The sequence below is a fragment of the Palaemon carinicauda genome, chromosome 8 (assembly GCF_036898095.1).
Source record: "Palaemon carinicauda isolate YSFRI2023 chromosome 8, ASM3689809v2, whole genome shotgun sequence".
In the NCBI taxonomy this organism is placed as follows: domain Eukaryota; kingdom Metazoa; phylum Arthropoda; class Malacostraca; order Decapoda; family Palaemonidae; genus Palaemon; species Palaemon carinicauda.
In genome coordinates this window covers 158,930,866-158,956,012 of record NC_090732.1, presented here as the reverse complement: position 1 = coordinate 158,956,012, position 25,147 = coordinate 158,930,866, and the positions used below count along the sequence as shown (strand labels likewise).

At 43.8% G+C, this 25,147-nt stretch overlaps 1 protein-coding gene across 2 annotated transcripts in view; it reads left to right on the top strand.

The window, feature by feature from the left end:
- Positions 1 to 20,665, top strand: part of LOC137646055 (myb-like protein X) — a 318,901-nt gene extending 298,236 nt beyond the window's left edge. For both annotated transcript variants that reach the window (XM_068379209.1, XM_068379210.1), the window contains exon 13: positions 18,173 to 20,665. In XM_068379209.1, the coding sequence (XP_068235310.1) occupies positions 18,173 to 19,152 (980 nt within the window). In that variant the 3' untranslated portion in view covers positions 19,153 to 20,665. The remainder of the gene's footprint in view (positions 1 to 18,172) is intronic.
- Positions 20,666 to 25,147: the final 4,482 nt, after the last annotated feature.

Sequence of the window (25,147 nt, the reverse complement as noted above, 5' to 3'; positions counted from 1 at the left end):
CATTCCATGCTTTTATTTTTCTCTGGTATATTTGGAAGATTTTTATCAGAAAAGGTAGAAAGAAGGACTTACCGGGCATCACAGGTCTCTCCCCAGAAATAGATTTTTCCTTCGTCAAAATCCCTTTATAGTATCAGCGAGTGTTATTAGATATGAACAAATATTTTTTTTTATTTACACAGTACTGTACATGATATGTTGTGGCGATGACTTTCGTGTTATGAATTGTCTCATATTGTACTGATGCTGTGTTGATAATATACAATTACCTCCTGAAAAGCAGTATGAACTTCTTTACCATGATAGAAACTGTGAAAACTTTGTAGTAAAGTTGTTTATCTAATATGTTTGTTAACCCTTTTACCCCCAGACTAGTTGGAAATTTCCAACCCTTAACCCCCAAGAGGTTATTTTTTTCCCAGCACATTTTGCAGTATATTTTTCTTAAATTGCTCTAACAGCTTTAATTTTTGTCATAAAGAGGTCAGGTTGGTCTCATTCTCTTGGAGAATGTCTGAATTTTCTCAAAAAATATAAAAAATATGAAAAAAAAAAAACTTTTATAGCATTTTTTTGCAAGGACGTACCTGTACGTCCATGGGGGTAAAGGGATGAGTTTTGTGAAACGTACCAGTACGTCCTTTGGGGGTAAAAGGGTTAACTGTGCCTTGGCGGTAGCCTGTGTTTTGTGGTTTTATAAGTTAACCTACCCTAGGGCACCAAGTACTGTATTCACAATTATTTTGTTTTTTTCAGGTGTGTTACCTAAGCCCCACAAATATGAAGGGCCAACTGTATTTCTACAGGAAACTAGTTTTTTTTCTCTCTCTCTCTCTCTCTCTCTCTCTCTCTCTCTCTCTCTCTCTCTCTCTCTCTCTCTCTCTCTCTCTCTCTGTGTGTGTGTGTGTGAGGCAAAAATAAGTTTTTTGTTCCTCGTATGCTTTATAATTATACGTTATATTAGGTTAGGTTAGGTGAGGTGAGATGTCAAAGTAAACAACTGCATATTTTTACATTTCTCTTTAAGGTCAGTTACCGATGATGAGGTATTTTATATATTTCGAAGGCTATCTATCATGGAATTATTACATGATCTCTCTACAATGAATGTAAAGCTGTTTTACACATACAATTACAGTCTTCTACTATTATTTTGGGTAAATAATATAAAATAAATTCATGAAAAATTATTTTAAAATCGCTCCACAATGAATAGAAAGAATTTTTCAGTGGTTTAGAGTAAAACACAATAGAAAAAAAGCAAGCTTTTGCCAAATCTATTCTGTAATCATCAGTAAAACAAATAAACACACGTTGTCTTTCTCTGCCTCCCAACTTTGTTGACTGCTATTTGAATTTTTTTCTTTTTCTCTTTTCAAGTGTGCTTGCTTCTTGTTGCCATTCATCATCGGGACCTGTCCAAGACCTGAGGGACGCTTCAGTAGTACCTTCATGTCCTCGGCCGAGACCGACCCCCACCCTTTGTGTCCGGCCTGCTGAGTATGGCTTTTTGCGCAGGATGACACCTGCAAAAGGATCAGAGCAGCGACGCAAGAAGTCCAAGAGTGATTCTTAGTGTTCAAGGTTTTCCTCAAAGTCAAAGAAATCACATACAGTCATACCTCTCGACACGAAGGATTCTGCTTACGAAGTTTTCACTGTGAAACGAGATGCGAAGAATTTAAAATGGTTTGGACAACTAAAGGAGGTACAGTACGAGAGCCCGACCGTGTCCGAGACTGATTTTGATATTTGCACACCGCCAGCCTGTAAACTCTCCACCATCTTCCTGTGCTCCCATTGGTTATCTCCCTACTCAGATGCTGGTTACCAACATAAGATCCTACTCTCGTATTGGTCAATATTTACTGTACTATATCCCTCATGCAACTACTCATTGGCATTCCTATTTCTTTTCTTTTCAGCAGCGGTATCATACTCATTGACTTAGTGTTTGTGATTTTGCTTTCGTAACTACAGTATTGTATTGTACTGTATTATGTGTGATATCACGTTAGGTTATTAGCCATGGGTCCCAGGAAAGTTTCTGATGTCCAGGGAAAGAAAAAGATGAAGCTTTCTATGTAGACAAAGATAGAAATAATCAAGAAATACGAGGCTGGCATGCAGTTAAGTGTGATCGCAAAGGAATATGGCCAAAATCTGTCTATGATAGGAACGATCCTGAAGCAGAAGGAAGCCATCAATGCAGCAACACCTAAGGGCTTGACTGTTTTCTCCAGCAAGAGGAGCCACGTCCACGATGAGGTGGACAGACTGCTGCATGTTGGGATGAAGGACAAGAAAATGTCTGGGGACACTATCACCAAAGTGATAATCTGCCAGAATGGCCAGCGCCATTTTCAGTGATATCGTGCGTGCTCAGCCCAAAGCTGACGCACAGGAGAAGGAACATTGAAGTAGGCCCCCCCAGAGTTGAAGGCTTCTCGTGGGTGGTTTGAAAAATTTAAGAGACGCTCTGGCGTTCATTCAGTGGTGCGTCATGGGGAGGCTGCATGCTTGGACACGAAAGCGGCCAAAGTGTTTGTCAAGAAGTTCGACGAGTTAACTCTCTAGGAAGGCTACAGTCCCCAGCAAGTCTTCAACCGTGACAATACTGGACTTTTTTTTTTTTACCGTACATCGTTGCAGAAGAAAAGAGGCTACTCAGGCATAAGCCTATGAAGAACAGGCTTACCCTTACATTCTCTGCAAATGCCAGTGGGGAATGTAAGGTTAAACCCCTGCTGGTGTATCACTCTGATACTCCTTGAGCTTTCAAGTTCCACAATGTCATTAAGGAGAATCTTCAGGTGTTATGGAGGGCCAATGCAAAACCCTGGATAACAAGACACTCGTTCACCGAGTGGGTAAATGTTTGTTTTGTCCCGACTGTGAAAAAGTATTTGAAAGAGAAGCGCCTCCCTTTGAAATGCCTGCTGGTGTTGTACAATGGCCCTGCTCACCCTCCAGCCCTTGAGGAAGATATCTTAGCACAGTATTTCTTCATCATGGTTCTCTCTCTTCCACCTAACACCACCCCTCTCATCCAGCCCATAGATCAGCTAGTGATATCAAACTTTAGGAAGTTTTATACGAATATCTCTTCAAGAGATGTTTCAAAATCAGAGAGCATAAATCTCACCCTTCATGAATTTTGGGAGGAGAATTTCAATATTGTGATATGCCTCAAAATCATCTATCAAGGTTGGCAGGAGGTTTTGAGGCACACCTTGAACTCTACATGGAAGAAGTTGTGGCCTAATGCCATCTCCGCATGCAATTGAGGGCTTCCATGAAGGCCGTGCTTAAGACGAAGCCAAAAACGTTGTTGATCCTGAACCTGTTGCTCAATTTGAGGTTGCCGAGATGGTTACACTTGGGATGAACATGTGTCAGGAAGTTGATGAGGCTGACATCAATGAGGTTATCAAGGAGCACCAAGAGGAACTTACGACGGATGACCTGAAGAAGTTAGAGGCCATATGACTGAACATCGTTCAGGAAGAGTTTTCTAGCGATGAGTGGGAGGAGGATGACCTACTGACAACGGCAGAAATTAAGGATGGTCTAGATGGCTGCCATAAGATGGTGGCTCTTGTAGAAAAGACATCCAGAAAAAAAGTATCCCTGAGTCATATCAGAAAAATTTTAAGAAACAGGCAGAAACAAGCTTCTTTGGACAAATTTTTAAAAAGAGGCCTTCGGTAGAAGCAGACCAAGCGCAAGATAAAAAATTAAAGAAAAGTGGCTGTGATGAAGAAAATACGTAGTGTAATTAAATTTAGAAAATACAAAACAAAGTAAAAGAAAAATATTGAAAAATAAAACAAATTAATTTTAAGTTTATCGTAATGTTAAGTGTTAATATTTCCTGCCATATGTTAATGTGTTTCCTAAAGTTAAGTGTTAATGTCTTCTGTCATTTATTAATTTTATTTTGTAAAGTTAAGTGTTTACGTTTTCTGCCACTTGATAACATTTTCCGTCGTTTGTCATCCTCCTCTACCGCCCCACCACTTCGCTCTTTTACATTGCCTCACTCCAAAGGTAAGGTTCCACATTTTTGGTACTGTATTTCTGGGCTCAACCTGTGCCGGCCAGTGAAATGCTCCTAAAGTACCATTTCTAAAGAAAATAACTGCTATAATATTACCAGAGAAAAAATGCATATGAATGCTAGGTTGAACTAGCTCGCTCACCTATTGGTGTCGATATAATCTGGGGCGTAATATGATCCGAGGTCTCGCACCATTTAGACATTTCCTCTTCAAAATCCCTCAATAGTGAGGTGCGGTTCAACATCCCCTGCCGCGCAGACTAGTACTACTAACTCTACCCATGCTTGCCCAGCACTCCTTAATAGCACCCGCATATGCTTAGATCTTTGTTGTGTTTTCCTCGGTGTTTTTTGGATTTTTTCTCCCTCTACGCATCGATGGCGGAATCCCAAGTTACTCCATCGAAGTTAAGTACTTTATCCATGAGTTTTAAGCGTGAATGGGCAGTGTAGCCTTTGTTTTATTGATTCAGAAGTGATTTTTAGTCGATAGCGTTCCCGTTCTAACCGTTCGTGGTTCCACGGCTCCTGCCCTTTCTCGCTAGTTCGCTCGTTATTTCTTTCATCATTGTTATTCGTTCGAACTTTTTGGGAGATTTCTACCTTTACACCGACTATATGCTTTCAACTTTAGCGTATCATTATTATAATTATGGTATCAGTGTTACGTATCAGTTAAGGCTTTCAGTTATGTTGGCATGCCTGCCTTTGTGCATGTTAGTGGATAGCGTTCCCGCGGGGAACTGTTTTGCTGTTTTTTCTAGGAGCATTTCACTTTGATGTTATAAAAGACTATTGGTTTTATTTACGCTCCACATAGTTTTACGTTTTGGTTCGAGTGGGACTCTCGCGTAGCTCTCTATTTGTGTTACTGTTCGGTATCTACCCGCTTCAGTAGTAAGGTTGGTATCCCTGTTGTCCATCTTCCAAGATGACGTCATGCTTCCTCCCTTGCCACTCGCTCGCATCCCTCTCTTGCCATATTAATTTTGCATGCCAAGCCTTTTTACGTGATTACGCTTTTATTCATTATTTACTTTTAAGTATTTATAACAGTTCATATTGTTTTTATTGTCACACTCCGTTATGATAATATTTTTGGGATTTTCCATGTTGTGTTGAGGGGATCTCCAGTTGGTAGCCCTGCCTACCACCACCTGTCCACGTGATTCCCCTGTTCCCCCCCCCCCCCCTCCCAGAGCACGTCTCTCCTCTTATTCGATGGTTGTTGGCTATGATAATACGGGCCAAGTATTCTTGTTCCTCAGTCTTCCCTCAACATTCCGACATATTGAGGACCAAGATTATCTCACGGGGTGCTACATAATCTCATTCATCCCAGGCGGTTCTCGTCTCCCCCCTCTCGTCGTCTCGATTGGCCATCAGTCGGGGGAGGGGGAGGGCCGGGACCGCCGGGGACTATATCACGTGCCCTATCCATGTGATTGGGCAGTATACCTAATGCCTTCTTGGTATGGCTTTTGCTTTTAGCTTAATGGAATTAGGAATGAGACCTTTTCTATATTTTAGGAGTGTCCCCATCATACGGTACCTCCTGCCCTTATCGTTCGTAGTAGGACATATTATTAACCTACAATCATAACATTCTACACGAATCATTACCTTCGTCCCGGTACGTCCGGTAGTCTCGTTGGTGGATCCCTTGGCTCTTCCAGCATTCTCCCACCGTACTCTCCCGTCATCAGACATTGGGACCTCAGGGCTTACAATACTGCCGGATCTGATGACACTGACACAGTTTATGATTCCTACTCTTCCTACGGGAACCCTATACTCTCACGGACGTTAATGTATAAGATCATAATAATCGGAGTTCTTTATTATATGTATTTTAAGGATGTAACTTTAAGTTTACTCTAAGTTTACTTTAAGTATTTCTTTTCCCGGTCCCCGGGACTGTTATTTATTACTATGAAATCCCTTATTTATACATCCTTTTCTCATCCCCGGCTCTTCCGGGTTCCTCTTGGAATAGTCTAAGGTTCTCTGCATGTTTAGTCTAGGACTATGCATTTTGCTTTAATTTCAAGGTCAGGATCCTCCGGGGTTCCCTTCTAGAGATATTAAGGAGGTGTTCATAGACTATTCCTTTTTACAGGTGGTCCGCTGTCGGATGACAGCCTGCGCGGCCGTCCTTCAACAGCCCTGCGGACATGAGGTCTGTAGATCTCACGCCGACTGTGGGATTCAAATGGATGACCTGATAGTTTGGCACCCCGACAACTGCCTTGTCTGTTACGACCTTGTCACAACCCTCTCTTCGGAATCAGTGAGTCCTCTATAGGTCGTTTTTTCCACTTGCATTCCTCTTGCTTTATATAATGAACCTTTGGTTATCATTTCTCAGCTCCGTCTCCCGGGTTTGCTAACCTTATCCCCGTTCTTTCAGAGTTCTCAAGCAGCTAAGACCACAGCAAGAGCCACCTTGAAAGTTTGGGTAGGCGGCTTCGCCCGTAACGTTAAGGCCAAGAAGCCTTACGTCCTTTCTGAAGAATACTGCAACCTGATCTATCCCAACGCAAAATCTTCTGCAGCAGTGCCTAAAGAAGTGGCAGCCCCTATTATTGCCGACATTACAGCAACCCTGGGCCTTGCTCTCGATCAGGATACTGACCTCGGTGACGACCCCGACCCTATTGAGGACAATGTTGCGGCTCTGAATTTGGACTTGGAACCCATGGTTTTGGACGAACTGGAGACAGGTAAGGAGGTAGGTGAGGCAGGTGGGTCCGGCGCTAAGATCCCTCTTCTTAGCCCTTCTTTTTCTTCGGCATCTAATTCTTCTTCCTTTCTAGGTTTTGATGCGAACCGTGAATCTACCCCGAGATCACACCCGGTTCCTCCCAAGGTTAAGTCTCAGAAGTGACCCTTAGTTAGGACTCGCAAGAATCCCATACTACCCAAAACAACCAAGCCAAAGAAGGCTTCCCTCCCCGGAGCCCCAAGTGGCTTAGCTAGCACCTCTTCTACTTCTCAGGACCCGGGAGTGCAGCCAACTTCCTCAGTTGCCCCGGCCAACTTCAACCCGGTGGCTCTCACTAATATGATGTCTAGGGTTGTCTCGGAGCAGATTAGCTCAATGCTATCTGCCGTTACCAGGAGACTGGACACCTTAGAAGGAGGACTGCCTCAACAACAGCAGTTCCTCATCCCGGAGGCCTCAAAACTCCCGCCTTTCACTAAAAATAACCCGTGGAAAATGGCGCTCCACTGCCCTTTCACTGACGGGATGTTGACCATTGAAGGCTTCGGAACCCGGCCCATTGAAGACTTTGAATTCCTCCCTCCCGGCCTTCAATTCCCCTTCCCCGGCTTCGCCCGGCTGACAGAAGAAGCTCTTGTCCGGCTAGATAAGGTCCCTAAGGAGACCGCTATCTTCCCAAAAGAACAGGCTCAGTCTGTTTGGGTTAGAACCCTGAACAAGTGGGGTTGCACGAACACCATGCTGACTCCCCACAAGAGCACATACACTATGTTTCTTGTGGACGAGCAGACCCCTACTCCTTGTGTCACCAAGATGGTGGACTTAGCTCTTCAGGCAGTGGCCAAAGACAAACCTTTGCCCCAGCTTTGGGAGACAGACTCTTCATCTCTTCTGCTCCCATCAGATAACCAATGTTGGCTTAACATTCAGTCAACATTTACCTCTGGTAAATTATCCGCTGATTGTGCGTCGACGCAATTCAGCGAACGACTTCCAAGATTTCCCGAAACCTTAATTCGACTCGAGTTCGAGTCCCGGTCTAGGTTTAGCAGGAGCCTAAACGTCTCGACGATGGCGGAGATGTTTTCCCTCAACTTTGATGAGGAACACGCCTTTAAGGTCATGACAAAGGCCACCTTACAATCTTTGTTATCGGATTGCTATGACTTCTTGGTAGCCAGAAGACGTTGCCGTAGGCATGTTTTATCAGAGGCTACTATCCGCCATGAGCCGAATAAGCTCATTAAAGCCTCCGCTTGGGGTCCGGACCTGTTCCCGGAGGACATGGTCAACTCAGTGTTGAGCGAAGCTGCCAGGGTGAACCAGAGCCTCAAGGTCCGTTGGGGTCTCACTCCCAAACGGAAGTTCAGACAGTCGAACGTTCAATCCCGGGGCAGGAAAAGGCTACGTCCTTATAGCTCTGCCCAGTTTCGCCAACCTCTCCAGGTAGTCCAGCCGATCCCGGTGGCTCAGACCATCCAACCCTCCACCTCCAAGCCTCAGCCCCAAGAGGAATATGTTCTCGTCCCTAAAAGCCAAGTGGCTTCGAGTTCGTTCACCTCACCAGCTTCTAACCCTGCCTATGAGTCCCGGGGTTCCTCTCAAGGATACCAGCGAGGCAGGGGCCTTGGTTCAAGAGGTTCCTTTCATAACAGAGGCAAGGGGAGATATTTCTCCCGTGGAAAGGGATCACGCGGAGGTCGTGGCGGAAAATCCTCCAACTACTGAGAATCTTCAGGTAGGAGGGAGACTTTATGCGTTCAGGAGTCGCTGGAGATTCAGTCCTTGGGCCTTCAGCATAATTTCCAAGGGCCTGGGGTGGAGTTGGATAGAAGGGCCTCCTCCACTGAACAAATTCCATCAACTCCCGACACCGGATCTGACCCTGTTTACCCAGGATCTATTGCGCAAGAACGCGATCAAAGAAACAAAACATCTGAAGTTTTAAGGTCGCTTATTCAGCGTCCCGAAAAAAGACTCAGACAGCCGGAGAGTCATCCTCGATCTTTCCCGGCTAAACTTGTTCATTCAATGCGACAAGTTTCACATGCTTACCGTCTCGCAGGTACAGACCTAACTTCCCCGTGGGGCCGTCACCACCTCCATCGATCTTACCGATGCTTACTATCACGTTCCAATAGCGAGACATTACCGCCCATTCCTAGGATTCAGACCAGGCAACAAGGCTTACACGTTCAAAGTGATGCGTTTCGGGCTCAACATCGCGCCCAGAATTTTCACGAAACTGGCGGAATCAGTCATTCAAGAACTTCGAACCCAAGGGGTCCAAGTCGTCGCATATCTGGACGACTGGCTAATCTGGTCAGACAACGTCAAGGATTGTCTCAAAGCGACAAACAAAGTGATCCAGTATCTTCAGTCTCTGGGATTCAAAATAAATTTAAAAAAGTCCCGCCTAACACCGGAGACCAAGTTTCAGTGGCTGGGATTACAGTAGGACCTACGCTCTCACACCCTATGTCTTCCCAGGTCCAAGAGAATAGAGATTGCGAAGAATACCAAACGCTTTCTCGGGGAAAAGATAACATCCAGAAGGAATCAAGAAAAGATCCTAGGATCCTTACAATTCGCTTCAGTGACAGACCTTCTTCTGAAAGCGAAACTGAAGGACATAACCGGGGGTTGGCGCTCCAGAGCGAACAACACGAGACAAGAAGACCCGTCTTCCTCCCATTCTTTGGAAGAGGCTTCTCCCATGGACAACCACCAAGAGCCTGTCGAAATCGGTTCCGCTATGGTACCCTCCTCCAAAGATAGTCATCCACACGGATGCCTCCCGATCAGGTTGGGGAGGTTATTCCCAACACAGGAAGGTTCAGGGCCTTTGCTCCACAGTGTTCCAACAGTTCCACATAAACGTCCTAGAAGCCATGGCGGTCTTACTAAATTTAAAACGTCTTTCCCCGGCCAAGAAGCAACACTTGAGACTAGTTCTCGACAACGAAGTTATAGTCCGTTGCCTAAATAGAGGGGGCTCCAAGTCAGGCACCATCAACCATGTGATGGTAGCAGTCTCTTTTCCCTAGCAGCCTCAAGCCAATGGCACCTATCAGCTGTCCATCTGGCTGGAGTTCGGAAAGTTGTGGCAGACGCACTCTCAAGGACGACCCCGTTGGAGTCGGAATGGTCACTAGATCGAAAATCGTTTCAGTGGACCTCCAGGTAGATCCAACCACAAACTAAAATGTTATGTGGCTCCCAACCTGGACCCTCGGGCTTACGCCACAGATGCCATGTCTCAGAACTGGAACATCTGGGAAAGGATTTATCTTTTCCCACCAGTGAACCTATTGTTGAAGGTGCTGGACAAACTTCAAACCTTCAAAGGTCAAGTAGCCCTGGTTGCCCCCAATTGGCCCAAGAGCAATTGGTTTCCTCTTTTATTGGAGCTGAGTCTCCGCCCTCGCCAGATTCCCAACCCGACTTTGACCCAAATAGTACAAACGCGCACTGTGTTCGCTTCCTCAAACATTCGGAACGCCCTAACTTTATGGACTTCATGAAGTTGGCGGCCCACAAAGGGGCTAACATAGATCCCCAGAATACTTTATTCTTAGAATCAGATAAGAGAGACTCCACTCTTCGTCAATATGACTCGGCGGTCAAAAAACTAGCTAAGTTTTTGAAGGATTCTAATGTTGTCTTTATGACATTAAACCTAACGGTTACCTTTTTCAGAACCTTGTTTGAGTCAGGTTTGGCAGCTAACACTATTACTACCATTAAGTCTGCCTTGAAGAAAATTTTCCTGGTCGGGTTTAATATAGATCTAACAGACTCATTGCTAGCTTCAATTCCAAGAGCTTGTGCCAGACTGAAACCATCCATTCGTCCTAACTCGATTTCCTGGTTTCTCAGTGATGTCCTCAAACTGGCGTCAGAAACCATCAACGACTCATGTGAGTATATACCTCTACTCAGAAAAACTCTATTCCTTATGAGTTTAGCATCCGGCGCTAGAATTTCGGAATTAGCGGCCTTGTCAAGAGATCCAGGCCACATCGAGTTCCTTCCATCGGGAGAAGTTCTCCTCTCCCCAGACAAAGTCTTCTTGGCCAAAAATGAAGACCCTCAGAACAGATGGTCCTCCTGGAAAATTATCCCGCTCCCTCAGGATCCTTCCCTGTGTCCTGTTACCACTCTAAAGTCCTTTCTATCGAGGACTTCCTATAAGACCTCAGGACCTTTGTTCGTCAGAGAGCAGGGAGGGACTATAACTTTAAAAGGGATCAGGCAACAGATTTTGTATTTTATCAAACAGGCTAATCCTGAGTCTTTCCCTCACATCCATGACATACGGGCAGTAGCAACCTCAATAAATTTTTTCCATCACATGAACTTTGCAGATCTTACTAAATATACCGGATGGAAATCCCCGTCAGTGTTCAGGCAGCACTGTCTTAAACATCTAGAGGCCCTTCAACTCGCTACCATAGCCGCAGGGAGCGTGGTATCCCCCGAACAAATTAATTCCTAATTAATTCCTGAATTTACTATGTCTTGCCATCTTCCTCTTACCTGCCTCACTTACAGTTCCTACCTGAGTTCAGTTTGTTATGTCACACCCATGGGTGTCCCCATGTCTTAGATATTGTTTATCTCTATTATTAATTATCATATTTACATTTTGTCCTGCGAACTGTATTTCTTTTATGTCCAGTTTTATATGGTATTATCTAAGATGTTCTGACCTCAGATCATATTTTGATTTTCAAGTTTTATTTTTACATTTTGCCATCCCTTCCTGGGATATTATACCCTGTCAGTTTTTGATGTTATAAAAGACTATCGTCTACTACTACAACTCATGATTAAACTACTGTTATGTTATTTTGATTTTAATTCGTTCCCTCATATTTACTGAAGTTTGGGTTCGTTTCTCTGGTACTATTTCACTGGCCGGCACTGGTTGAGCCCAGAAAAGGGATTTTGACGAAGGAAAAATCTATTTCTGGGCGAGAGACCTGTGCCGCCCAGTGAACCCACCCTAGTTGTCCCCCCCTGATCAGACCCCAAACTTAGGGGTGCTATGGGGAGTGCTGGGCAAGCGTGGGTAGACTTAGTAGTACTAGTCTGCGTGGCAGGGGATGTTGAACCGCACCTCACTATTGAGGGATTTTGAAGAGGAAATGTCTAAATGGTGCGAGACCTCTGATCATATTACGCCCCAGATTATGTCGACACCAATAGGTGAGCGAGCTAGTTCAACCTAGCATTCCTATGCATTTTTTCTCTGGTAATATTATAGCAGTTATTTTCCTTAGAAATGGTGCTTTAGGAGCATATCGCTGGATGGCACAGGTCACTCGCCCAGAAATAGATTTTTCCTTCGTCAAAATCCCTTCTTTACTATTTGCTCTTAAACATTTCTTTTACAGTAACCAATGGTCAAGTTATTGAATGATCCAAATAATTGTAGTCATACATTGAATATTGTATAGTGGAATTTATCCTTTTTATAGTAATTTAATGTGGTGTTTTTGTAGGTTCTGGAACGAATTAGGCTATTTACATGTGAAACGCAACTCGCAAGATGAAAAAATCACATTATGAAAGCTACAGAACCAATTAATTTCATGTTGTGAGTCATTACAGTACTTCTTCCTTGAGCCCCTGATCTCTTCCTGAAGCTCCAGCCCAATGGTTTTCTCAGGGGACTGGTTGAACACAAGTGTTGTCCAATTAACACCAGGTCAACCCCAGGGTTCAAAGGACATTGTTGGTTTCTTTAAAGGAGCCGCACTGCCCTTTCTCTCAGGGGGAGCCTTCTTTTATGGTGATATTTTACAGATTTGGCCTTCACTGGGTGGTGCTGGTCTTCCATCGAAGAAATGTTTATTGGAGAGCTTCAGCAGCTGGATGCTAAGGGGAAACATATTCCGGCCATTTCAGAGGTAGAAGATCCTAAGCCGAGGAGCGCTGCGGTTCTCGTCCTTGAGAAATCTCCCGAGTCTGTCACCTGCGGTGTTCTGCTGGTCTCCAAGTCTTCCGTCGTCGCCTGCTGCCGTTAAATATTGCACTGCTTCTCCTGAGTTCGCTCAACCTACAGAGTAGGAGGAATGTCAGAGGCATGTTCCTACTCCTCTGGGTGGCCACCTCTCATGCTCGCAAATTAGGTCCTCCCTGACATAGCTCTGCTTCAGCGACCTAGATATTGCCCCACTTCTCCTCAGCCATTCTCCAGTACTTTGCAGTGTGACTCCCCCACTGAGAATTCTCGCCGACGATGAGCTCATCACATGACCTTGCCCTCTCAGCGTCTTCCTGCTGTTGATGCTGAGAGATCTCGTTGCCTCCCTAAGGAACGCTACACTACCTCGTCAACAGAATGCAGTCCACTCTGCGCTTCCCGACATTTGCCTTTACCTTACAGCCAAAGACTTTACTATGAGGACTCAAGAGATCGACGATCTTCTCATTCTCACCATTGTTCCAAGTGTGTGATCACCATTCTGCTCATCACACCACAGCTAGAGACTGCTCACCATCGCTATTAAGCACGCCTCCACTCTTCATGACTAGAAGACCATCATCGTCATTGGGACTGCGATCCGCTCCTTGTCGCAAGAGCTCGCCAAGGAGCCGCATGTCACCTGATTGCCACTGCACTTCCAGGCCATCATTGCGTGGTCGTCATCAGCCTGTTCATCCAGAGCATGTCCAGTCTTCTGCTTGCGATCACTAGCTTTTGCATGACTTGCAGCCTGCACGTGATTACCACTCCACACATGACCACTGTTCAATGTGTGATTGCTCACCGCGCCACCATGATGAGCGTCTTTCCAGACCTCCGACGAGTGATCCAGCCCATGCACATGAAGCACACTCCGCCAAACTTCCAGACTAGTGCATCCAGCTCCAATGCATAACTGTGACTCGCCCTTTATTAAATCTGCTCGGCCAGGCCCCGTGCATGTCACTTCTCCTTCTCACGACCTCCCTGCTGTTTGCTGTGAGGTAGCTTCCATCCAGCCAATGCACATGTGCATCGCAGCTCAGCAAGAGCTCCGGCTAACATTGGTTGTCCGGTTCCATTTCCAGCCAACAGTAAGGATACAGAGAGGGTTCAGGTTTCTGCTACTACCTGTTATCCAGCTCGCTCTTCCAAGCTAGAGTGAAAGGCAATGCTGGTGCCTGTTCATCCAAGTAAGTGACCTCACTACCCTCCTTTGGCCGAAGCCACGATCTCCAAGGAGGCAGTCCCTATCAGATAGCCTCCCCAGAGAGATTCTCGTCTTTCCGTTCTTCAAGGACTCCTCGTGATTCGACGTCTTAGTGAAGGCGGTGAGCCGGGTCGTGTCAGGAGCGGCTTCTACATCCAAGCAACCGGCGGTAGCTAGTACAGTACTCTGAAGATTCCTCTGGAGAAGTTGGTGTCGTCCAGTTCTTCCTCTCCTCTGTCTGACCTCAGACAGAGTCATGTTTACGGCCCCGTCCAGGGACCCTCTACTACAGATGTTTGTCTCCCTTATCAAGAGGATGTGAGGAACTGCGTGACTGGCATGTCCAGTACAGCAGCACTTCTTGCAGGTGCAGATAACTCCAGTTGCCACCACCAAAAAGAAGAGGAGACTTAGGAACCCGACTCCTCCGGGAGACATTCTCCATTCCCTTACAAGCCAAGGCTCGCAATCTCCTCAGGAGATCACACTCACTTCCAACTACCGGTTCTTTCCGATAGAAGTGGCCCCTCTGGAACATTGTCCCATCTCCAAGGAGGTGGAACAACCTTTGACAGCTCCTTCCAAAGATAAGGTTAGATCTCCAGCAGGCGCAAGTATTCCTCCAGACCATCTCTCCTTAAGGAATTCCTTCCTCCTCAACGGGAAAGCAAGGACATTAAGACAGCATTCAGATCTCGGCAGATCCAGGAACGTTAAGCAAGAGACGTTCCTTTGGCCTCCACTCTAGATGACAACTACAACCCACCCTGGGCTTCTCTGGGTGAGAGCTCATGAGTGGATGACAACCTGGGTGCTGAGACTGAGGACTGTCTTCCAAAGGCTGCTTGTCCCAGGTACACAGAAGTTGAGCAGGAGTCAGAGTATGCCTTCTGGCCGGTCTTTAACTGCATGACGGCCATCAAAGGATTAGATGACCCTGTGGTGACCCCTCAAGAGGGCAAGGACACCATCCTCGACCATATCTATGATATTTACTGACCTCCCTAGGCCAGTGTAACTTTGCATGGTGCCAAGGGAGTTAAAGGGAGCCAGGAAGAAGGCTTTTGCACAGATAGCTGTTTCCTCCAGCTCACTTCAAAGAGAATCATCCTTGATGCTCCTTCCACCTCCTTTTGTACAGCAGAGGAAGTACTACGAAGTTTCAGATGAACTTCTTCAGGCTTTATTCCTAGACTCATCAATAGATGCCCTTTCAAGAGGGGTATCTTGTGGTAGACTTTCCGGCCTCCCGGTCACTATCTCTGCAGCAGATACCCTAAACATGGAGAAAGTCACGAAGTATGCCATGCAGGCTACATCGTGGCTCGACCTATGGTTAGGGTCAATAGGACACCTCGTCAGGACTGAAGATTAGTCCAAGGGCTCTACAAGGAAGTCGAGGAAGACCTTTCTCTTGTTGAGTATCCGGAACATTGAGTTTCTCACTCACCAGGTGGTCAATTTGTGGGCGAATGTTATACTCGAAAGAATGGACTCGATAATTGAAAATTTCCATTGACAAGTCCCCTAGGCAGAAGTGATCAGAATGGTAAAATCTATCCTTGCTTTTCAGGTAGAAAGACATGGAGGGGCGAGCAGAGCGCTGGAGGAAGACCAACCAGGATTCACTCCTCAATAAGGCCATTACATCTCTGCCCTACGGAACAAGCCGCCGACGAATAGGACAGCAGGTTCTTCAAGAAAAGTGTTAAAGCCCTTTTCAGCCAAAGACCAGAAGGGCTCCAAGTTCACCTGCTAGGACAGTGATCTTCCCACTTGCCCACCAGTGGGGGATGCCTGAAACACCGGTGGCAGAGGTGGCTGTAGCTGTATCACTCGCATCGTTATCTTATCAAAACATCAATCTCCAAGGTTTTTCAATTTTCTAGGTGGCAACTTCTCTCCCGGTCGCCAGACTCGTGTATGCTTGACCAGCATCACGCTGAATTTTAGCTGCATACTTCTTTCACTGTAGGACATTATGGACACTTTTTTAGTCAAGAGATGGCGCAGAAATACCAACAGCATCAGTATCACGCATGTCACTCATATCAGATAACATTATCAATGATAAGTGAGCAAAAAGTTGTAAAAAACTCGAGAGCAACAACACGAAGATGTATACAAAGAGAGATTCACACTTCAGATGGCGTGGATTATGTGAGTGGTATGTAAGGCGGGCGGTCATCGGCCGCTGAAATGCACGTCTTTTTGGATAAAATAAAAATCTGGTTGGCCGAGAGACGTATACGCGTCGCGTACTGCGTCCTCCCATTGGCTGGTTAGGCCCTGTCAACCCATTATTCATTCTGTTCCAAATACAGCGCTCTAGGTACCTCTAGTAATGCAGGTAGCAGCATATAATGATGTAAGTTACTTAGTCTTGAGTGGAGATTTTGACCATATGGACATGGAAATCAGTATTGCCAATGCCATAACTAGATAGAGGAAGCTTTGTTCGATCCAATGGACCCTGCAATGCTGTTTCTGGCCTGGTGGCGCTGGAGTCACTATGATCCTATATGCCTTGAATAATTTTTGACTTTTGAGGAAGAACACCGTCGTAGGAAAAACTGTAAAAAACAAAATAATATAATTAAAGAATGAAACCTGAAAATGAAGATAAATGACAAAATAAATATATTCCACCAATATGCCGAGTTTAACAATCAAACTTTTATTCCTGCAAATCAAAAGTTTAATAGTAAAACTTTTTTCATGAAACCCCAGAGTTTAACAATCAAACTTTTTTTTTTCTTTAAATAGGCTAGGTTTGCGAGACTATTTTAGCCTTTAAGAGAAATCAAAGTTTTTTTTTTTTTTCAAAATTAGTGATACTTATTTCAAATGGAGCAATGGGGGTTGCTATAGCTAAGACCAGTTTGAAAAATTTAGTGATTTTTTTACATTTCTGGGTTTATGAAAAGATATTTTTATCATCAGTTTTTATAGGTTCCATTCCAGTGCTAGGCAGTTCTTAAACATATGCAGGTAGGGTTAGCCTTGTCAACTTCAAATATGCAGTTAGGGTTAGCCTTGTCAACTTCAGGTATGCAGGTAGGGTTAGCCTTGTCAATTTCAGGTATCATCAGATATGTTTTTAGATCTTTCAATACTGAGAAACCCCCTGCTGATTCTTCAATCTTCATTCTAGGTAAGAAATCTATAAGTGTTTTTATGTGCCTTTTTTAGGACTGGTAGTCAAGGGTAAAGTTTTACACTACTATTATAGGAGGAACATGATGAAATTATTTTCCATTGCCTTTATAAGTGTATTCACCTTTTATTCTTCAGGTATATACTGTATTACTAATCTAATTATTTACCAACATGAACCACCCATCCAATTTGTTATTTCGGTATATATAGGCAGTAGGTTGGCCAGGGCACCAGCCACCCATTGAAAAACTACAGCTAGAGAGTTATGGGGTCCTTTGAGTGATCAGACAGTATTTCATTGGATTCTTCTCTCTGGTTACAGTTCATTTTCCCTTTGCCTACACATACACCGAATAGTCTTGCCTATTCTTTACATATTCTCCTGTCCTCATACACCTGACAACACTGAGATTACCAAATAATTCTTCTTCACTGAAGGGGTTAATCACTGCACTAATTGTTCAGTGGCCACTTTCCTCTTGGTAAGGGTAGAAGAGACTCTTTAGCTATAGTAAGCAGCTCTTCTAGAAGGACACTCCAAAATCAAACCATTATTCTCCAGTCTTGGGTAGTGCCATACTCTCTGTACCATGGTCATCTATTGTCTTGGGTTAGAGTTCTCTTGCTTGAGGTACACTCTGCCACTATTCTATCTTATTTCTCTTTCTCTTGTTTTGTTAAAGCTTTTACAGTTTATATGAAAAATGTTCATATTAATGTTATTACTGTTTTCTTAAAATAGTTTATTTTTCCGTGTTTCCTTTCCTATGTGGGTTATTATGGCTGTTGGAGCCCCTGGGCATATAGCATCCTGCATTTTCAACTAGGTTTGTAGCTTAGCAAATAATAATAATAACAATAACAATAATATTGAAGATTAGCTTGTATAGTAAATTAATGAGGTTTTCAGGAATGTTGCTATTTAGCTACAGTGCAATATATTGTAGAATTGATAAAGTAATATCACTAAAATTAATTCTAATGTATTCAGTATATTTCATTTTAACATTTTTGTTGTTAATGACAAGTTGATATATTTTTCAGGTCAAACTTCTTGCAAGGATCCACTTCCTGATAAAGTTAGGTCCTCTGAAAATGGCACTAGTGAGTTTTTAAAAAATAAATGTATAGGTAAGGAGCAGGCAGCTAGTTGTGAGATGAATGCTGAAGTAGTGGGCATAGGCAGAAAAGATGAGGAACGCACTATGCTTTCTGAAAAGGATTCTGAAATTAATGTTCAAGAAAAGAGAGATCAAAATAAAGACTTTGATCTACATAGTTCCATGGCGGGAACAGAGCCGATGAAAGAAAAGAATCCCTTCAGTGAGCCAAAAATAACACAGGACATGGAATCTGATAAATTCAGAAAGTGTTCTAGTGGGAATACAGAAGACTCCCAACTTGAAGAAAATGCTAGAAATGAAAAAGTTTCAGCTAAATGTTTGAATATGCAGCAGGAGCAAGTTGAATATGATAATAACAATGAGCCGAGTAATAATGAAGACAAACATTATGAGGATGAAAATTCTTTGAATCATGTCTCTGAAGTGCCTAGTAGTGATGATGAATTACATGACACCATTGAAACCATTATTAGAAATCTTGATATGGTTCAAAGTCAAGATATCAAAAGTCTCCCTTTGATCGAAGATCAGGTAAGAAACGTTAGTGAGGATGAAGCAGTAACTCCCAGAGCTGAGATGGAAAAAAGGGCAATTGAAAACAGAAATAGTGTTATTGAAGAATATAAGAACAAGACAGACCTTTACAGTCCTCACAAAGTGTTCAATCATCTAGTTAAAAACAGCATAAATCACTCCAAAACCCAAAAGGCTTCAAAAGACTTTTTGAATGGTTGTGGTACTTCAGAAAGTGAGGAGCCTGTCAGTACTGATGGGAATGATAAAAGATACTCATTGAAAGCGAGCTCCATTTTACCAGCCATGTCACAAGACTCATCTAAAGTCAGTCAAGAGATAACTATTCAATATGATCAGTTGAAAATGAATAAGAATGGTCACTGATAAAGTTTAAGGTTTGTGCTGAGATTCCACGGAGAATTGTTTTCAAATAAGACTATATTTTCACATTTTATTTTTTATTGATTTCAAATAGATTTAGTTATGGACTTGAATTTAGGTGAGATTAAGACATATTGAAAAATAACAATTTTGTGAGGCCTTTATCCTTGTTTTTACAATTCACAACCAACCCCTCATGGGTGTTCGCAAATTAGGATTAAGTGTTCTTTTAATAATTTTCTGTAATTTATTGTGTATGGTGATGTGATTTTGTTTACAGCTATAGTTGTAAATTATGCAGCACATATATACTTTGACTTTTGACAAATTAATTGATCATTTATGAGAGATCTCCAGTAAGGCAAATTCAGTCGCTTAGTAGGTATTTTCTATTTGACTATGATTTATCATATGACTTGGACTACAAATTTATTTTAGAGGTAGCCTCTTTTTTTTATTTAGTGAGAATTTTCATTTTTTGAGAAACCTATTAGTACTGCAATATAATTAAAACATTTAATGTGGTAAATACTGTGCAAATATGGAGATGAGAAAATGTTTGACATTATTCCTATATAGAAGGAATTAATTTTCTTGTCCAAACAAGAAATAACCGATCTAAATAAGAGGAATTGGGACAACTCCAGAGAACAGGCTTGATAGTAAATGTTTGTCATTTTGCAATTAGTGATATTAGAACTTTTTTGCATGAATATAGAAAAAAGAGTTTAGGAGAAACTTTATTTCTTCTGATCTTGATATATAAGCTATGAAAACTTTTTGTTACCATGTTATCAAAATGTATTATCAAAAAATATTTTATCTTAGAAAAATGAATCACAGGGCTAACAGGAAGAATTTGTTTTAATGTGAGTTTTTAAATTGTAGTATGACATGTTTTAATCATTGGTGCAAGACATCTGAAAATTTTGGACTGCCATATGAGAGGAACATTGCAGAAAATTTTAAGTCATTAGAAAAAGAAATTTAAAAGATGCAAAGCAGTGTACAGTGGGGCATAGAAACTTGAAACTTTTTCACTACCTACAAAATTTTCATACTGCTTCTGCTCTTTAAAGTATCCTGTGCCTGAAGCTGTAGTTTTCTTTTCTTACATTTTTCATTCATTTCTTTGGTCTTTTCCCACTTAAATGGTCAACTTTAGCTTTATTTTACTACACTTTTCACCTTATGAACCAGTCGCTGTTTACTTTTAAGACAATTTTTGAGGACGTAAGTACTACTCCCAGAATGAACCACAAAAGGCAAAGTGCAGTTAGTATTACTCACTGCAGAGATATTCTATTCATAAAACTTACAAATAAAGAAATATGGGTTTATTTTGCAATAAAATGTAATTACAAAATTTCCTTTTCTTTGAATTCCCCTAGATGTAGTGTATTACAAATCGGTTTATATAACTGTATACAAATTTCCTGTTTGATTCACTGTAACCTTAAAATTCATCTTGATTGAGATGTAGATGTGGAAATACAGTATGATTATTATTTCTTAATTAACATTTTTAAATATAAAACTTACCCGCTGGTTATATAAGAGCTGAAGTCTTCTGACGCCGTGGCAGAAATTCAAAATCTCGCACTATCGTAGATATGGCAGGTGTACAACAGCGCCCTAGCGGTAGCACAGGTGGAACTACACCCAGCAGTTCAGTTCTTCTTCTGCCGCCATAGCTGGCTGTCATTTTAAAGTTCGCTCTCACTGTCTTACTCTGTTGGGAAGTTGTTTGGTGATGTACAACGTTTTCTTTGAGTTTGAACTATCGTTAATCATTTTCTCTTTCATTTAATCTTGAAATCCTTTTGTTGGTGGTTATATTTATTAATATTTCCTTTGTTTTTTGGTTATCGGTCTTTCTCTTAAACATTCAAAATGGCCGATCCCTCCCCTACTATTCGTAAGTGTGTTAGTGAAGGTTGTCGTACTCGACTTCCTAAAGGGTCTGTTGATCCGCACGATATTTGTGTTAAATGTAGGGGGAAACCTTGTTCTTTTGATAATAGATGTAATGAATGTTTTTCATTAACGGATGATGAATGGGTAACATACGAGCGGTATGTTAGGAGACTTGAGAGGAATAGAGTTAGGCGTAATTCTTCACGATCTGTTGAGGTAGGCTTACCTAATGTTAATATTCCTAATCCTATTCCTTCCACCGTAGTGGTAGATCAGGAACCATCTATGAAAGACATGTTTACCGCGATTCTGGCTCTCGGTGAAAAAGTGGAGTCATTATCGGCTGATAGAAATAAAATTTTTTCTGAATTAAATGTGCTGAAAAATCGTGAAACTGTCGGAACTGTGGAAAGTGTTTCTAATGTATTTAGTGTTGTGGAGGCCGCGTCTGCACGATCTTGTCATTCACCTAGCCTTAGACCTCTTTCGAGCTCTCGAACCCATGGGAGAAGTAAAGTCGATCGGCTAAAGGGAACGAGAAGCGTCATCAATCGTGCAGACGTTCCCTCGAACGTTCCTGTTGCCGTATCACAGGTCGTTCACCCTCATTGTAGGAAAGGTGAGGTTGGTATGTTATCTCCGTCCTCCGATGAAGGTTCGGGTAGCGAATTGTGGCGGCAAGCGTCTAGACCGCTTAAGAGATCGTATGTGGTTGCTCAGCGTCCGGAATCGCCTGCACGTCCAGGCTGTAGTACGTGGGATTCCCCTGAGCATTTTCTTTCTCCCGTCACTTGTACACCTGCGAAGCGTCCAGATCACGGTATTCGAGTTGAGCCTATTCTTAACGACTCTGAATTTGTTTCGATGACGGATGTTACGATTCATGCGCCACCTCTCCCCTTAGACTGGCTTTCGTCACCCGAAAAGCGTGGTGATGATATTGTCGCTTTACCTTCAAGGAAGGCGTCAAATGTTTTGCCTGAAGACCCTAATTGGTCTATGCTTTTATCTATGAAAAAACAACTCTCATCGTTCATGGATTCTTATCAACTGGGTGTTGGCAGTACGATTGGGCGTCAGACATCAGACCAGTTGTCGCACAGGCGACCGGGGGTTTCTTGTGCTGATGAGTTATCGCATAGGCGGTCTCCCATTCATATTGCTCGATGCCAGGTTAATATAGAAGAGTCACGCCAGAGAGTTCTTGCTAATCAAATTTCACCTTCCGTTCGTGAGAAAGAACGCCGGTGTCGGCAATTGGACGCGGTGCGTCGCCGCGAAGATTCTCTGCAGCCAACTTTGGACGCAGTGAAGCGGCAGCGTCAAGAACATTTGGACGCTAAGCGTCCACGAGACGACCATCGACATTCATCGTTTGACGTTAGAGATCGTTCGCGTCAACCGCTAGCGGACGCTACGTGTCTACGCGTCGACTCTTGGCAGTTGTCGTCTGATTCCAAACGTCGGTCGCTTCAACAGTTAGCAGTTTCTGAGCGGTCTCGGGACGACACGCGACAGTTGGCTTTGGACGGCGAGCGTCGACCCATCCAGGTTTCTCTTCAGTCTACTTCGACCTCCCCTCTTCAGTTGGATGAAGTTATTGACTCTGACAGGCGGTCTCACTCAGACGTTATTCCTTCAGTTCAGGCTACAGCAGTTGTTGCACTGCCAGAAGACGAACTTGAAGAGAAGTCTGACATGGACGAGCCTTTAGAGGAGGTTTCTGAGAATGAGGAAGAGAAACATTATCAACATGCTGTTGACCTTCGGAAATTTATGTTGATTCTTACAGAAGTTTTCCCTGATCATTTTACCCCTGTGGCCCCTCGTTCTCCTCCATCGGAGTTTGTCTTAGGTAAAACAACTAAGGTGCCAGTGTATACTAAGATGGTCCTTTCACGGTCTTCTAAACGGGCCTTGAAGTTAATGGGGTCCTGGATGGACTCTAAGCGAACTCTTGGCAAATCGGCCTTTGCCTTTCCTCCCGCAAAATTAGCCTCTAAATCTAGTGTGTGGTACGAGACTGGTGAAGTGCTGGGTTTGGGATTTCCCTCCTCTGCCCAGGGGGATTTCTCAAGTTTAGTAGATTCGTCTCGTCGTCTAGCCTTAAGGAAGTCAAAGGTTTGGTGGTCAATGACGGAGTTCTATCATTTACTTAAGGGTCTGTTCAGGGCCTTCGAAGTACTTAATTACCTAGACTGGGCTTTGGGAGCTTTGAGCAAGAGGGTCTCGGATATGAAGGACACGGACACTAGTGGCCTTGCATTGGATGTCCTGCTTGGACAAAGGGGTGAGGGGTGGCTCGAATGAGTTAGCTGCCTTGTTCACAGCTGGAATCCTCAAGAAAAGGGCCACGATGTGCTCTTTTCTCTCAGCAGGAGTTTCTCCCTACCAGAAAACGGAGCTACTATTTGCTCCTTTGTCTACCACCCTATTTCTGCAAGAGTTGGTGGGGGAAGTGGCCACTGCTCTCACTCAGAAGGCCACTCATGATTTGGTGGCCAATACGGCGAGGAAAGTTTTGCCTTCCACTTTTGCTTCGCGGAAACCTAAGGAAGTCTCTTCTGGTGTTCGCCCTTCTCAGCCCTTTCGTGGGAAACCTTCTGGAAGGGGCCTTTTCAAACCGGACGGAAGGAAGCCTAGAAGCAGAGGAAACAAAACCAGTCGAGGTAAAGTCTGACTGCCCTACCCTTCAGACAGTGGGGGCCAGGTTGATTCACTTCTGGAAGATCTGGGAGAGGAATGGAGCGGATCCCTGGTCCGTACAAGTGTTAAAAGGAGGGTTACAAGATCCCCTTCCTAGCTATTCCTCCTTTGGTCTCAGATCCAGTGGATCTTTCGCCCAAGTACAGAGAGGGTCCGAAGAAGCAAGCCATGCGTCTCCAGATGCTTCTTTTACTAGAAAAGCTAGTAATAGAGGAAGTCCAGGATGTAACATCTCTGGGGTTTTACAACCGCCTTTTCTTAGTCCCCAAGATTTCCTGTGAGTGGAGGCCAGTTCTGGACGTAAGTGTTCTGAATGGTTACGTCCAGAATTCGACGTTTACGATGGAAACTCAGAAGACGGTTCTGGCGGCGGTGAGGAAAGACGATTGGATGGTCTCAATAAACCTCCAAGACGCCTATTTCCATATTCCAATTCATCCCAGCTGCAGACGTTATCTGAGGTTCATGGACGGAAACAAGGTCTTCCAATTCAGGGCTCTTTGCTTCGGACTATGCACGGCTCCTCTATTATTTACGAAGATCATGCTGAATGTAGCGAGTACTGTATGCTGCATTCGAGGGGAATCGGGGTCTCTCTGTACCTGGACGATTGGCTGATAAAAGCTTCCTCATCCGATCGCTGTCTGAAGGACCTGGAAATAACTCTGGACTTGACCAGGGAACTGGGCTTCCTGGTGAGCTCGAAAAAATCGCAACTGACTCCATCCCAGGAGATTCTTTATTTGGGGATGGAGATTCACAGTCAGATTTTTCGGGCTTTTCCGTCGCCTGTAAGAATACAGTCAGCTCTCCAAAAGGTCCAAGCTTTCCTGAAGAAGGAACTCTGTTCTGTAAGAGATTGGATGAGCCTTCTGGGCACTCTCTCCTCTCTAGAGAAGTTCGTATCTCTGGGGAGGTTGCATTTGCGTCCCCTTCAGTTTCATCTCAATCGCCATTGGAAAAAAGGGGACAGCCTAGACGGGGATTGCGTTCCCATCACGATCTCCATCAAGTCTCATCTTCAATGGTGGGACAACGAGCATAGACTGAAGGAAGGGTTGTTGCTATATCAGAAGAGCCCAGACCTCGTGTTGTGTTCCGACGCCTCAAACTCGGGGTGGGGAGCTACATTGGGGAAGGAGGAGCTTTTGGGGGCTTGGACAGTGGAACAAACAACTCTCCACATCAACCAAAAGGAGCTTTTTGGGGCTTGGACAGTGGAACAAACAACTCTCCACATCAACCAAAAGGAGCTTTTGGCGATTCATCTGGCCCTCAGAGGCTTCGAGAAGCAGATCAGAGGCAAGGTAGTCCAAATCAATGCGGACAGCACTACGGCTCTTGCCTATACAGTATTGCAAAGCAAGGCGGGACC